This window comes from Gracilinanus agilis, chromosome 5 (genome assembly GCF_016433145.1).
Source record: "Gracilinanus agilis isolate LMUSP501 chromosome 5, AgileGrace, whole genome shotgun sequence".
Taxonomy (NCBI): domain Eukaryota; kingdom Metazoa; phylum Chordata; class Mammalia; order Didelphimorphia; family Didelphidae; genus Gracilinanus; species Gracilinanus agilis.
Window position 1 is genome coordinate 111,483,558 of NC_058134.1, and position 17,050 is coordinate 111,500,607.

General features: G+C 37.0%; 1 protein-coding gene across 1 annotated transcript in view; it reads left to right on the plus strand.

Moving 5' to 3' along the window:
* KIAA1549 (KIAA1549 ortholog) overlaps positions 1-17,050 on the plus strand; it is a 183,206-nt gene that overhangs the window by 144,351 nt on the left and 21,805 nt on the right. The window contains exon 20 of the mRNA XM_044679012.1: positions 10,500-10,552. Coding sequence (XP_044534947.1) covers positions 10,500-10,552 — 53 coding nt within the window. The remainder of the gene's footprint in view (positions 1-10,499; positions 10,553-17,050) is intronic.

The window sequence follows — 17,050 nt, forward strand, 5'->3', positions numbered from 1 at the left end:
AGACAGAGAGAGAGAGACAGAGAGAGAGAGACAGAGAGAGAGAGAGAGAGAGAGAGAGAGAGAGAAACTTAGGAGAGAGGAAATGGACAAGAGACACAGAATGGAAAGAGGTGGGTGTTTGTGAGGTAACATTGAAATCAATTAGATAATTAGATGAGTATTTTTAAAAATCTACTATCATGACAAATGGGCTTTTTCCAAAGTCACTTATGCCTTTTCCCTCTTGAACCTTTTTACACACTTGAACATAAAAGAGCAGTTTTAAAACAAAATTATATATAGGTTTGTTCACCAAATTCCTTTCAAGTTATCCTTTTTGTTAAGTATGGGGAAATCAGTTCTATGGTTATAGAATACGGTAGAAAAAAATTCCAAATATCTCTTAAACTATTTAAGGGGACAAATAGATGATTCAGTGGATAGCCATAAGTAGAGATGGTCCTAGGTTTAAATTTGACCTCAGATATTTCCTAGCAGTGTGACCCTGATCAAGTCATCTAACCCTCATCATACTGTTCTGCCTCAGAACCAATACACAGAATTGATTCTAAGAGGGAAGGGAAGGTTAAAAAAAAAAAAAAGAAAGAAAGAAAGAAAGAAAGAAACTATTTGCCACATCAGGTTAGATCTTGTCAGTTTGATCCACAGAAAAATAGAGAAACATTGGGTGTATCTGATTGCACCTAAAAGCACTGTAAGGGTTTATATAGAGTGTCTTGAAAGTTTCTGTTTGCTACTTGGGGGAAAACCCAGCCTTTGTTCTCAGTGAATACAATAAAACCACAGAAATTGGAATTTCAAGGTGTCTTCTGTTCACAAATGAGCTTTGGTTACTGTTTGTCTGTGTTCACACATCATTGCTATTAACCAGAACTGTCAGTTGTACAAATATTGAGTCATTAAACTTGAGAGCTCATGTTTCCATTTCTGCTAGTAAAACGAACTTCTCCTCTGGAAAGATTTTTATGTTAGTATCAGGCAAGGGACTTGTCAGAATCCTTAGAGTGTTGCATGAACAAGTCTTCCTTCAGCCATTTTCACCCAAGCCCATCTCATTAAGATAATGTTAAAAATTGGCGAATCTATCCTCCACTCAAACCTGCTCCTTTTATTGTGAAGAATTAGGCAATAACAATGGTAATGACGATTAGAACACTTGAATAGCACTTTAAGGTTTGCAAAGTGCTATACAAATATTATTTCCCTTTTTCCCTCTTAACAACCCTGGGAGTTTGTTATCCTCATCCTTACCTTACAGGGGAGAAAACAGAGAGGTTAAATGATTTGCCCCAGGTCACACAGCTATTAAGTGTCTGAGATTAGATTTGAACTCAGATCTTTTTGACTCCAGGTCCAAAGCTCAATTCATTTCACCACCTAGCAGATTCCCAGATGTGTTAAGATGGGATTTTTTTTCCTATGTGCAATTCAGATCATTGCAGGTCTGCAAAGCTCTTTGTATACATTATCAGATTGGATTTTCCTAACAACCTTATGGATAGGCTTTATCATTATTCTTTTACAGATGAGCATGTTGAAACTGAAAACAGTTAAGTGACTTATCCAAGGTCATACAACTAGCAACTGTCTGGGTAGGATTTGAACCCAGATCTTTCTGGCTCCAAGTCCTATATTCTGTCCCTCATGTCATTTAATCCAATCCTCCAGATCCTTGGGAAGGACTCTTAAGTATCCATTCTTTACACTTTATCATTTCACTAATAGAGAGTACAATTATGCTTTTTTTTAGTCTTTTATTAGCTTCTTGTATCATTTAAAGTAAATAAGCAATATTTAGAAGAAAAGAGTCAATTCTCTATTAATACCCTTGAGAAAAGACATTGGCCACAAAGCCCAGCATTACAACAGTGAAATAAAGGATAATGAGTTTACATTTTTAAAATTTCACTGAATTTTACCCCTTATCAGACATTCCCAGAATCACAATATTTAAATTTTAATTTTTTTTAAAAAATTGTTTCGCAGGGGGCGGCTGGGTAGCTCAGTGGATTGAGAGTCAGGCCTAGAGACGGGAGGTCCCAGGTTCAAATGTGGCCTCAGACACTTCCCAGGTGTGTGACCCTGGGCAAGTCACTTGACCCCCATTGCCTAGCCCTTACCCCTCTTCTGCCTTGGAGCCAATACACAGTACTGATTCCAAGATGGAAGGTGAGGGTTTAAAAGAAAAAAAAATTGTTTCATAGAAGAATTTACTTGAAAATTCATCTTTTCCTGGCAAAATACATATATTCCAGTACAGCTGCTTCCAGGGTTAGAGGAGATGACTTATAAGATGCCTTCTAGCTCCAAAACAATGGTGGCTTAAACCCTGAATTCCTTGAATCATAGCCTGTCAAATATAGTACATGCTTCCCATGGTACAGAGGAAATATCATTCACTGTCAGTAACTTTGACTTGGATTTCAGGGCTTGCCTTGTAAAGTATGATTAAACCATTTTCAGTTGTTGTTAAGTTGTTCTTTTTCAAATGTTTACCCTGGTTAAGTTTTGATGAATTCTCCTTGTTGTACTGCTCTGGTTTTTCTTTTGTCAATAGTTAAACCGAATGTCTAGCAGAAGCATCTTGTAAAAGTTATACGTTGTTAATAAGTAAGATAATGGTCCTTGCTTTGAAGCTTCATATTAAAGGAAACTGGAAAGGTAAAGGTAGAAAGAGTTAATTCATCCTACCAAAAAAAAGCAAAATGGGTGGAAAACCTGTGATCAAGAAAAGATTAGTCAGGAGGACATTTGTAGTTGGAGTGCAGCGATACCCAAATGAAAGCAGCATTTTTTTGAGTGGTCTTGCTAGAGTTTTCAAATTAGCCAAGTCATAGAAAGACAGGGAAGACAGGGAGCAATTCTTGGTTGAGTACCTGCTCATGGAGGTTTCAAAATTAGTAGAGGGGCAGCTAAGTGACACAGTAGATAGAAGGCCAAGCCCAGAGACAGGAGGTCCTGGATTAAAATCCAGCCTCAGATACTCCCTAGCTGTGTGACCCAGGGCAAGTCTCATAACCCCAATCGCCTAACCCTTATCTCTTTTCTGCCTTGGAATGAATACTTAATATTGATTCTAAGGCAAAAGATAAGGGTTTTAAAAAAGAAATTTGCAACCAGAAATTTTGTCACAAGGCTGCGGATATTATCTTGACCTGAAATAATAAAATTATGTTAGAGGATCTGAATTCAAGTTAATAATTAAAGATGAGTCATAAAGGAATATTTGAGATTGGAAACATCCCATGTGAGTTTTCTTGTCCATTTTCTGTGCCTCAGAATATTCCTCTAACAAGGAAGTAGCTATACTTGGAACTGAAGGAAATATGAACTAAAAAGGCAGATGATAAGAGGTATTTGGTAAAACTAATTTATTCTGCCCCCAAACTGTTTAACTCTTAGTAAGCTGACTCAGTTACCTACTGGGTAACCTGAATTTGTTGATATTAATTCTAGTAAAGGGTTCTGAATGTAGTTATTAACAACTGAAATGGGAGGAAACCAAGAAGGATGGCTTGTTTCCTAGAGACCACAGCAAAAGAGCAACCCCTAGTTTTCTGCCATAGCAGTGCTTGATTAGTCATTTGGACCAAGCCTTGGACCCCTATGTGTACCCTCTGCACATGAGCCCTGGCCACAGATGTTCCTTATGTATGTGTGACCTCTCTGTACGACCACTCTCCCCACTGATGTATTCGTGGGATAGTGTTCCTCAGGTCTATGGAGAAAAGAGGAGTTTTGTTGCTACTTTTCTCACTACACCACTTCAATAAATGTTGAAAATGCTTTGAGTCAATTGTGTACTGAAGTTGAAACTTAAGTACTTTGGCCATAGAATGAGAAGACAAGACTCGATGAAAAAGACTTTCATGTTGGGAAAATTTGAAGGCAAAAAGAGAAGTGGATGGCAGAGGCTGAGATAGAGTGTCGTGGAAACAATGAACATGAACTTGGACGCTCTTTGAGAGATAATAGAAGATAGAAGGACCTGGTCCATGGGATCACCGAGAGTCAGACATGACCGAAAAACAATTGTGTACTCTGGCTTTTTACTGAATATGCATTGCTGAAGACCTGTGAATTGTGGTTTTAGAAGTGAAAACCCACAAAAGATCTCGTATCAAGGGGTGGTGACATCCCAAGGCATCCAACCTTCAAATTTAAGTTGGAGGAGTTTACCCTGGGGCAGTACACTGTGAATCCTTTCCAGCTCTAGATCCATGATCCCATAATCCTCTGAACCCAGACTCTACCAGGATCCACGCTGGAGAATTATGCCTGAGCACCTTATATCTTGTCACTGGGTACATCACTCCAACATCAGGTAAAGTATACTCCAGTGCTCCAATGAATCTGTGCTTTCATTGATAAGATTATTCCCTTCTGTTATGCAAATCACAATACATCCATGCTGATGCTTCTTTTTGACTCTTGTCCTTGTCCTCCTATGATTTCAGAGAGGGTCTAAGAACTGGGGTTTTCTTGACATTGTGAGGACACTAGTGAAGCATATAGTCTAAAGAGTCCTTCAATCTTGTCACTTGATGATTTCATCTTTTTTTTAATCTTAGATTTCTTTGATGACATCCTTTTCACCACTTCTCCTTTCTGAGTCCTTGTTTGTTGTATGTTACAACTGCCTTCTGCCTACCTTGAACCTCTCCATTACATATTGGATTATCTCTTCAACTAAACTCCTAAATGTAGCCAGAACCAAATTAAAATATAATTGGGAAATGTTTAACAAATACATAAAAATAGAGTACAACATAGATAATGATACTCTGTGGTTTTTCTAAGTTACTATATTACTTCGGTGATCCATTTCTATTTGAACTTGACACCATTGGTCTAGATCAGTGATTCCCAAAGTGGGCACCACCACCCCCTGGTGGGTGTTGCAGCGATCCAGGAGAGCAGTGATGGCCACAGGTACATTTATCTTTCTTATTAATTGCTATTAAAAAAATTTTTTAATTAATTTCCAGGGCGCTAAGTAATTTTTTTCTGGGAAGGGGGCGATAGGCCAAAAAAGTTTGGGAACCACTGGTCTAGACATTAGTCATTCTTCATCTGAGACCCAAATTCTTTTGAGTTATTATGGATATCACTGAGGAAACTTTATAAGGTTATAGAGTTTGATGCAATCAGTGAAGTGTCCTTTTCTGTCCCTTTAAAACAAAACAGAACAAACAACAACAAAAAAAACAACCCAACCTTTAGGGAAAAAAACCAACTGCCTTAGAATAGCAGAAAAGTGGTAAAGGCTGGGAAATGGCTTGCTCAAGGTCAAACAACTAGGAAATGTCTGAGGCCAGATTTGAAACCAAGAACTCTCATCTTTAGGTCTTACTCAATCTGATAAACCACCTAGCTGTCCCCTCCAGTGTCCTTTTCAAAAAGATGAATGTGGAAGACCTCATCCTCTATAAGGAATCTCCTTTTGACTTAGACTCTAAATTTTGGTGACTCCAACTCCCTGTTTTTAAGTCTTTTCGATGTCTTAATGATTGGAAGATTCTCCAACCTCTGTTTTTATATCTTGTTATATATGTTATATCATTTTGCCAGGAGACACTTTGTTGTAGAGAACCTGTAAGTGCTTTTGTTGCAACCCTACATTACATAAGGCAAGGTTTTCTTTTGTCAAATCAAATGCTTTTTTAATAGAAAAAATAATCAATCAGAGGTAGGCACAGAGGAATCTTGTATTCTTGGCCTCTTTTAGCCAATTGTATGATCATAGAGATGTGGTCTACTTTGTATTATTTGTAAAAATCTGCCTGTTTCCTCCGGATACTCTTATAGTTATACTGTGTATACTTAAGTTTGTACTGTTATCTTCCCTGTTATAATGTATTCTCCTCAAGAGAAGAGATTGCTCCATTTTCTATATTTGTATCCACAGCACCTAGCACCCTATCTGGCATATAGTAGGTCTTTAAATACATGCTTGTTGATTGGCTGAGAAAGTATGCCTTCAATGTGTTTGTAGACTGTTTTACAAATTTTATAGAGATGGGGAAATATGTATATGATCCAAAGTTATATTCTCTTGGCCACATTTTTGGTAGTAACAAGTTCTATTATTTTTTACATATCTTTGGTGTCTTTCTTTTTTTTCCCCAGATAACTAGAGAATCAGTTCCACAATGCCCTCAATTGTTGTCTCCAGTATAATCCTTCTTTTATATACTTGGTCTATTCTAGCTGCCTTTCTCATCTTTGCTTTCTTTGTTGTCTTTTCCTCTTTGTCTATGAATTCATCTGTAACTGTGATAATAGAGTCAAAATGCAGTATTTTTGTTATAAAAAAATCTTTGTACATCTTTCCTATCCTTTGCCTATTTGTTCATCCAGTTGCATCATTAAATGCCACACGATGACTTGGCATATGTGGGTCCATTGTCAAGCTTTTTTGAAACTGTTTCTCACTGCTGTATAATTTACCATCCTTCTCTTTAAGATTTTATAAATGACATATTTTAAGCTGTTATTGCCCTTCGTCACCATATCTTTCCACTTCAGACATTTTTCTTCAGTATGGCAGTTCATTTCTATGGGTTAAACTTATAGGTTAAAATTATTGTTATTGTTAATTATTATAATCAGTGCAAATGCCCTATTTTTTTAAATCATTTCTTCATTTTTTTTTTCTTAAACCCTTACCTTCCATCTTGAAGTCAATACTGTGTATTGGCTCCAAGGCAGAAGAGTGGTAAGGGTGGGCAATGGGGGTCAAGTGACTTGCCCAGGGTCACACAGCTGGGAAGTGGCTGAGGTCAGATTTGAACTTAGGACCTCCCGTCTCTAGGCCTGACTCTCAATCCACTGAGCTACCCAGCTGCCCCCTATTTCTTCATTTTTTGTTTGTCAGTATTTTCTTTAAATGGGACAGATTAGAGTTGTTTTAACTATGTATCATCATTTTCCTCATTTTTTCTTTCTTTTAGGATCATAGCTTTGGAGCTATCTGATCATAGATATAGAATTGGAAGGCCTCAGAGGTCAATAAACCAATTCCTTCATTTTTGCAGTTGAAGAAACAGGATTTTGCCTAAAGTCACACAGTAAATGGCAAAGGCAGGATTTGAACCCAGGGCCTTTGACCCCAGAGCCAATGTTCTTTTCACTATCCCAGGATGATTCTTTAGTGACAATATTAGTCCAACTCCACCAATTTACTTGAAATCTAGAGAGAGAGATTAAGTGACCTTCCCATAGTTATACTGGTAATAAATAGTGATGCCAAGGCTTAAAACCAGCTCCTTTGTCTTCAAATCCAATTCTCATCATACTGAAGGGGACAGGGTGTGCTGAAACCACTTTTTAAATCTCTTTTTTAAAGCCTTTAAAAATATATATATAGGGGGGCAGCTAGGTAGCTCAGTGGATTGAGAGTCAGGCCTAGAGATGGGAGGTCCTAGGTTCAAATCCGACCTCAGACACTTCCCAACTGTGTGACCCTGGGCAAGTCACTTGACCCCCCCATTGCCCACCCTTACCACTCTTCCACCAAGGAGCCAATACACAGAAGTTAAGGGTTTAATAAAAAATAATTAAAATATATATATATATAGCTGGGTTCCTATTAATGCAAATAATGAATCTGTGCTTACTTTAGAATGAACATGTTCAAAACAAACCCTTTTATAAATCACTTCTCAGGATCCCTAGTTAAAGAAGTTGGTCTGTATTTAGAGAATCGAATAGTGTTTGTTTTGACAGCACATATACTAAGTAGACAGAATATAATCAAAAGTCTAGTTTCTAGAGAAGTGTGAGGTACATCTTTATTTACAAATTTTAGGACTTAATCATTAAAAAAATTTTTTTTGTCAGAATGGAGTAACCATTCTACTTCCTATCCATAAAGATACATGGGCAAAGAGACCTGTGAAAAGGAAAAAGATTAGTCATGCAGTGCTTTTGTTATGCTTCTGATGTAATGGTGCTCTCTATAATCTTTATTTTAAAGTAAGCTCTTAGTAAAAGTTCATTGACTTTCTCCATAAGCTTTCAGTAGTTCTTTTTTAAAGTACCTTTATTTCAATTACATGTAGAAGTAATTTTTGACATTTTTGCAATTCATATTTTCTTCCTCCCTCCCCAAGGGGTATATGGTCTGATCTAGGTTATACAAATGCTTTTATGCAATGCCGGTTTGCATATTCTTCATGCAATGACAGAAGACACGTATCACATATACAATAAAAAAAACTCAAAAGTGAAAGATGGCATGCTTTGATCTCCCTCAGATTCCAACAGTTCCTTCTTCCACTATTAATGGCATTTAAAAAATCATGAATCCCTTGGAGTTCTCTTTTTTAAAAAATAGTAATAACTTTTTTAATTCCAAATTTTACAAAACCCAAACCAAAGAAGCATTTATATTTACAAAGAAAAAGAAGATTGTATACAAGTGAAATCACAAGTCTCCTCTATGTTTAGCTTATATTTTTCATGTGTATGTAATAAATCCCATCCACAAGTGGCCCAGCCCTTCTCCACTATCCCCATATCACAGAAGATATCATCAGGGAGATTAACACAAATATAAATTAAATCTTTCATGTTTCACCTTTCTGTTCACTTTTTGGAAGTAACATTCACAGTTTATTCTTTAAGCATTGATTCTGTAGCTATGTATAATGTTCTCCTGGTTCTACTCATTTCACTGTTCATTATCTCATGTAATTATTTCCGAGTTTTAAAGAAATCTGCTCATCATATTTTGTGCCACAGTAGTATTCCATCACAATTATATACCACAGTTTGTTTAACCCCAATTGATAGACATCCCCTCAGTTTCTCATTTTTTAGCCACCACAAAGAAATGCCAAAAATATTTTAGATGTATGGGTTCTTTTCCCCTTAAAGTTATCTTGGAACTTTGTTTTGCCAACCATAGTTTAGTCCTTCACAGTTTAGTCCTTACCATGTAATATTTCTGTTACTTGATGCATTGTTCTCCTGGTTCTGCTCACTTCACTTTGTGTCAGTTCGTATAAGTCCTTCCAGGTTTTTTCTGAATTCATCCTATTCAGCAATTCTTATGGTGCAATAATATTCCATTACGACCATATACTACAATTTACTTAGTCATTCCCTAATTGAAGGACACCCCCTCAGTTTCCAATTCTTTGCCACTACAAAAAATGCTGCTAAAAATATTTTTATACAAGTATACCCTTTCCCCCCCACCTCTAATCTCTTTGGGATATAGACCCAATAGTGGTATTGCTGGGTCAAAAGGTATGCATAATTTTATGACCCTTTGAGTTCCATGTTGCTCTCCAGAATGGTTGTATCAGTTAACAGTTCCAACGGGGAGATTGGACTCAGTCTCCACAATTCCTTCCCTCTCTGAATATGTGGTCTTATTTATGGTCAGAGGCTGCTCAGAGTTATTAGTTGGCTCTGCCTCCATAGGAAACCTCCTATGTCTTTTTTTTTAACCCTTAGTATCAGTTTTAAGGCAGAAGAGTGGGAAGGGCTAGATAATCAGGGTGTAATGACTTGCTCAGGGTCACACAGGTAGGAAGTTTCTGAGGCCAGATTTGAACCCAGGACCTACTGCTCTATCCATTGTGCTACTTAGGTGCCCAGCCTTCCAGGTCTTAAAGCATCAGGATAAGTTAAAAGAGATCTGGTTCCTCTAATGAGAAAGAATGATCCTTTTCCAGGCAAAGAGCTCTCAGAAAATGCTATAACCTCTGGATAAACTGGGAGTTTTTCTGATTTGTCTACAAGTCATAGTTGTCTTAGCTTTGGTGATGAGGGTTCAGGTTTATCTGGTCTTACTCTTCTCATTTGGCAATAGTAGCCCCTTAGAGATGGAGTAAGTGTTCAAGCTTTGGGATCCAAACAACCAATAAGTAAAAAAAAGAGGACACTTATCCGGGAGCACACAGCCAAGCACTGTGGGAACCTGTAAGGATTTTTGACAGTAGTTGGGCTTGAAGTCTCTGAAATCCTAGCACTGTGTACTTACAAATTTTGAAAGACAACTGACTCTAAAATACCTTCCGAGTTACCTTATGACTCAGACTGACTTGCACACCTAATCCATTTCTATCTATATTGGTTGGATTAAGTTAGTTGTGAAGAATAGTGAGAAGCATCAATTTATTCCTGTGAAATAGCTGATTTAGCCTTTGTTCTATTTATTGTCTTTAAATATGGTGTTTAATGTTCAGCTGTTAGCATAAAGCTAGATTTATGATTTAAAAATAAAAGAAAAGGTTTAGACAATGTTCGGTTCTAATCTCTGTCATAATTACCTACATGCACCATTGAAGCTTGGCCCTTTGATCTGTATGACTGAAGCACTTAGCACTCTCTGGCAGGACCATATATCAATGGCAAAATGAAATTTTGAGGGACCCGCAAACCCCTGACGCAAAATTCTGCCAAGATCAACTGGTGATGTTTACTCTTTATAACAAGCATAAAGATTTGTCTTACCATCTTTTTCTCCTTTACTTTCCCCCCACCAGAGATATGAAGACTATGGAATGACTCCTCCGTCAGCACCAGGCCCACTATCAAGGTAATATTTTTGGAAGGAACAGTGTCTTATGTATGAATCTCATGAAATATCTTTTGCTTCAATAACATATATGTATATATATATATCTGAAATTTGTACTGTGAATCCAACATTATATTTCTTATAGTTCTTCCTTTTAAGTATTATGGGCATTTTAGAAACAATCTTCTTTTATCTGTCTTGGATAACAAAGAAATATCCTAAAATTCTTTTCATACAACCCCCGGTAACTTCCCCCCAAATAGAAAAAGGTAGTTTCTTATGGGTTTTCTTCTTACTTTTTATTCCACTTGTTTTCTTCCATGCAAAAACATACTCATACAGTTGTTTCACATATTCACACTCTCACAGACAAAGCTAACATTTATTAAGTACTTAGACTATAGTAGGCATTGGGGATACAGATACAAGCAAAATAACCACTCTTTAGCCTTCTTTTTATGGTGGTAAAGAATTGGAAATTGAGGGGATGCTTATCAGCTAGGGAATGGCTGAGTTTTGATATATGATTTTGCTATAAGAAATGACAAGCAGGATACTCTCAGAAAAAAAAAACAGCAGGAAAGACTTGAATGAATTAATGCAAAGTGAAATGCGAAGGACCTGGAGAATTCTGTATATAGTAACAGCAATACTGCACGATGATCAATTGTCAATGACTTAACTATTCTCAGTAGTACAATGATCCAAGACAATTCCAAAGGACTTGTGTTGAAAAATGCTATCTGCTCCAAGAGAAAGAACTGATGGGGTCTGAATCATCAATGCATCCTTTAAAATTTTTTCCTTTATTTTTCTCGATTGCTTGGTCTGTGTTTTCTTTCACATGACTAATATAAAAATGGTTTGTATGACTGCACAGGTGTAACCAGTATCAAGTTTGCTTGCCGTCTCAAGGAGGGGAGAGAGGAGTGGGAGAGAATTTGGAACTCAAATTTATTTTTTAAATGTTAAAAATTGTTATTACACATACTTGTGGAAATATTTTATATATATATGCATATATATATAATATTTTAAATAAGGGTCAAGTGACTTGCCCAGGGTCACACAGCTAGGAAGTGTTTGAGGTCAGATTTGAATCCAGGACCTCCCATCTCTGGGCCTGGCTCTCAATCCACTAAGCCATCCAGCTACCCCATATATATGTATGTATATATGTATGTATGTATGTATGTATGTATGTATGTGTATATGTATGTATTTAAAAGATTTTCATTTAAAAAAGTGTATCATATAGAGAAAGAACTGTGGGAGCAGAAATCCAGAAGAAAACATATGATCTATCGTTTGTTTATATGTATGTGATTTGAGGTTTTGGTTTTAAAAGATTACTTTATTATAAAAATGAATAATAAGGAAATGGGTTTTGAGTGATAATACATGTATAACCCAGTGGAATTGCTTGTGGGAAGAAGGAAGAGGGGAGGGAGACAACAAGAATCATGTAACTATGGAAAATTAAAAAATAAAAAAGTGTGGAGCTATAACAGCAGCAACACTAACAAACTTTGGCATCAGAATGTTCACTAGGTTCTTTCCTTCTCTATATAGTCCACCCATGAACATTCCTAAGGGAGGAAGTTGTAATGAAATAGTTGAGATGGTGGCAATTCCAAGGACTCTGTGTTGGGGAGCTAAGTGCAGGTTCCTTATTTTGCATATCTTCTAGTTGTTATATTTTCTTACCAGTAGATTTCCCACTTTACCACATCTTTTTTATTATTGGTTATTGTTGTAAGAGCACACTCATATGTAACCAGAACCCCAAATGAAACTATAAATACACTGATGTGAAAGAAGATATGCTTTGATCTGCATCCTTCCCATTCCAACAGTTCTTTCTCTGGAGGTGGATAGCATTCCCCATCATGAGTCTTTCATGACTGTCTCAGATCATTGCATTGCTGAGAGTGACCAAGTTTTCATAGTTGATCATTGTATGATATTACTGTCACTGTGTACAATATTCTCTCAGTTCTGCTTATTTCAATCTGCATTAGTTTATGTCAATCTTTCCAGCTCTTTCTGAAATCATCCTGCTTATCATTTCTTATACCACAAGAGTATTCCATCACCAACATGTACCAGAGTTTCTTTAGTCATTCCCCAGTTGATGGGCATCCCCTCAATTTCCAATTCTTCACCACCACAAAATAACTCCAATAATTATTTTTGTACAAGTAGGTCCTTTCCTCTTTTTTTATTATCTCTTTGGGATACAGATCCAATAGTACCACATATCTTTTAAGCAAAGAAACAATGACTATTTGTGGGGAACTGTTAGAGGGGACTCAGAAATTAATTGAACTAGATTAACTTAAGGGTTTCATCAAACTCTGGGGAACTGTGATATTAATTGGTAGTATAAATCCTGAGCTCTGACCCCATATGTGACTCATAGTCTGGGAAAGAATAAAGAGGAAGAGGTCTGAATGGAGCTAGTTGGGAGTTGGGATAGTGTGTGTGTGTGTGTGTGTGTGTGTGTGTCTGTCTGTCTGTCTGTCTGTCTGTCTGTCTGTCTGTCTGTCTGTCTTTGCTTTTCTACCTCCCTGCCAATAGCCTTCTCACTGTGAAGATGCTTCCACTCTGCTGCCCTCTCTTCTGATTGGTGATTCTCTGGCTTGGACCATCATTTCTTTCTTTTTTTTTTAACCCTTACCTTCCATCCTAGAATCAATACTATGAATTGGTTCCAAGGCAGAAGAGTGGTGAGGGCTAGGCAATGGGGCTTAAGTGACTTGCCCAGGGTCACACAGCTAGGAACTGTCTGAGGTCAGATTTGAACCCAGGTCGACAATCATTTTTTGAGATGCCTAGGCCATACTCCCAACTCCATTCCTCTCTCTAAAGACTTCTGCACCATCCTGCCTACAGTCTTGCTGGTATCTTCTTCCACCCCTACTTTCTAGCTCCCTTTAATGTGTAATCTTCTCCCATTAGAATGCCAGATCCTATAGGATACGAACCTAGTAGTGGTGAGATTGCTGGGTCAAAGGATATGCACAATATTATAGAGCTTTGGGAGTAGTTCCAAATTGTTCTCTGGAATGGTTGAATCACTTCACAACTTCACCAACCATAAGTGTTTCAATTTTCCCACATCCCCTCCAACATTTGTCATTTTCCTTTTCTTTCATATTTTATGACTATACTTTTGTCTCCTTTTTACCACGATACCAGGGACCTTCACAGTTACTTCTGCCCTTTGAGATATGAAAATGGTGATTGTCTTGGAGTCCTGGAAGTTTTCTAAAAGAGATCTGCAGTCATTTAATTATACCTCTAAAGAGGTGAAATCTAGTGTTGCAGTCATCACAAGAGGTATTAACTTCAGGGCAGCACAGTACAGATCAGTCTAGCAAGGGCAACTTTGACCTGTGGTTAATATCCGTGGAGTTTGTAGTTTAAACACTAATTGGAAAAGCAGATTGCATCACTTACAAAGGTACAATTTATGTCCTTCATGAGCTTAACTACCTTGGTCACGCAGACTAAACATAAAACAGGTTAGATCACCTAAGAGAATGGGCAACATTTCCTTTAAACTTTAACCGCTCAGTTATAGGCTTGAATAAGTTCTTTTTCGTGAAATGAAAAATCTACAAAGTAACTCTCAAGATGTAGCTTAAAGAGGAAGAAAAGCAACAAATATACGAAGAACAGAAAAGTCAGGGTGTTAAGTGACAATCAAGATGAGACTTAAGTGGATGTTGAAACTGAAGTTAAAATAATTCTAGCTAAATTTTCCCATAGTAGATAAACACAGAGCATACAGGGTATGGATTCCTGCCATTGTTTCTATAGCCATCTGTTCTACTTATTGAGCACAGTGGTATTGGCACATTTGAACTCAACACTTAAGTGCTTGGTGTGCTCTGTATGAGGAAGTACAAATGGCACCTAAGAAAATGAAGTCAAGAAGGGCAACTAGACCGGACTAAATAAACACAGATGAAGTTTGTGCTGAGGCTGAAATTTAAAGATATCTTCAACAGGGGAAGAATCAAGAAGGACAGAAAAGATAGTGTTGTTCTAGTTCTCAAAAAAAAAAACAAAAACCAGAAACTACAGACCCAGACATCTCCTTTCCAACCCTGATAAAACTCTTTATCATAAAGTCTATACACTACATACACATTGACAATATTCTCTATACAATGTGAGAAGAGAATGATTTCAGAAATGATTTTTTTGTAGCAGACCATATCTTCACAATCACATGGTTGTCTGAGAAGTGGGAAGAGTTCATTGTCTTCTGTGTCTAATGTTTGTAAATTATGGAACATTTGACTCAGTAAAGCAAAACCATTGTATTCTTGAAACTTTTCCTTCCACAAGACATGATATAATGGAAAGAGCACTGAACTTGGAGTCACAGGTCCTGAGTTTCAGTCTTGCCTCTGCTACTTATGCTACTGACTTTAGGCAAATCAGCTAACCCTTTGGGGCCTTAGTTTCCTCAGTAAAATGAAGGCATTAGAAGAAAACATGTAATTTATCACTTGTTTATATGTATATGAATTGGAGGTTTTTGTTTTGAAAGATTACTCTATTACAAAAACAAATAACATGGAAATGGGTTTGAGTGATAATTGTGAAATTGCTTGTCAACTGGGGATGGGTGGTAAGAAAGAGGCAAGGGAGACAACAAGAATCATGTAACCATGGGAAAAATTAAAAAATAAAATAATACAAAATGAGGGGATCAATCAGGATAACCACAGAGGTCCCTTCCAACTCTAGAATAATGATCCTATGTTCCTATTTTTCCCTTGTCATGTCAAGATCCTTCAAGATTTCTTGATGCAGAAAATAATCAGAAGAAACTTTGCTCAGTGATAATATTATTATTAGAATAAATTGAAGCACAGAAGGAAATATGCTTGAAAGAGATACCTATTAGTACATGAAGGATGTCTTGTTCAGTGTCCAGATGGAAAAATGATTCCTTATAGATGGCAAGTTAGTCCAAATACTATTATATGTGGCTATCATCCTGTTGATTTGCATCAATCCCTTGAACACTACTAGAATTCTTCAGTGATATCTATGGCCAGCTAGCAATCCACACAGAAAAAAGTAGGACTTGGGACTTGGAATCAGGAAGTGTTAGGTGCAAATCCTGCCTCAGCTACTTAGTAGCTATGTGATTCTGGACAAGTTATTTCATCTTTCTTGGCTTCTTGTTTTCTCCTCTGCAAAATCAAGGGGTTGGACTCAGAGTGAAGGAACTCTTAAGTTCTAAAATCTTCTAGTTCTAAATCTATGATCCTAAAGATAAAGATTGCAGTGTCCAAAATCTGACAGAGGACTGGGTGGGCAGATCATGGAATTAGTCTATTAACTATGCATTTTGGATAGATACTATGGATGGATGAACAATGAACCAAGCCCAGACCTGAATTGAAGAAACAGACCGAAAAACATTTGGTCACACATACCCTTTATTTTTCTTTTTTGTCTTTCTTTTATTTTAATAACAAATTTCCACTGAAGTTATTTGATTCATGTTGTCTTCCTCCCTTCTTCCCTCCCCGCTCCCAGAGCTGACAAGCAATTCAATTTGGGTTATACTCTAGTCCAACTATCAATAATATGAAATTAGGTCTTAGTCAATGATACATGTAAAACCCAGTGGAATTGTGCATAGGCTAAGAGGGGGTTAGGGAGTCTGGGGAGAGGGAAAGAGCATGAAACATGTAAGTATGGGAAAATATTCAAAATAAAAATAAAAATATACTCAATTTGGGTTATACACAGACTGGAAAACATTTGGACAATTGTTCAGTGCTTTCAGTGACCTCAAGTTCCACACTGCCACCAAAGATCATCTTTTTCACATTGATATTCTGGTGATGTTATATATTGCCATGCATCATAAACATCACAGTCTCAGAAGAATTTAAAATGCAGACAATGGACAGTGGTTATAGGAGGCTGCAATATATTATTATCAATGACCTCTACATTAGAAGTGACTCAGGAGTCATTGTCAAAGACATGGGCGACTGGGAAAAAGAAGTGAGAGTCATGTAATGAAAGCAATGGATAATGGTCACAGACTTCCCAAATGTGGCATTAGTGTCTATGAAGTATTAAAACAGAGAAAGACCTTCAACATGTGGAAGACATCCTTGATGGGAACGTTGAAGAAGGATATGGGCAATTATGGCTTAGAGGAGTTGCCATCTTCATTCACTGTTAGCGAAATGATGAATCCACTAAGCATTTAAGTACATAAGGCAGTTAGGATGCACTGCCCTACCTTTTTGTATGTGTGTGTGTGTGTGTGTATGTGTGTATATATATATATATATATATATATAATTTAAATTAATCGACAGAGGAAAGGCACTAGAACTACAGGGGATTGGGAAAAGTTTCCTATAGAAGGTGGGATTTTAACTTGAACTTTAAGGAAGCAGGAGGCAGAGATTCTTTAATATAGTGAAGGTATCTGAATAAAATGCAAATTCTTTCACCTATCATTACAGA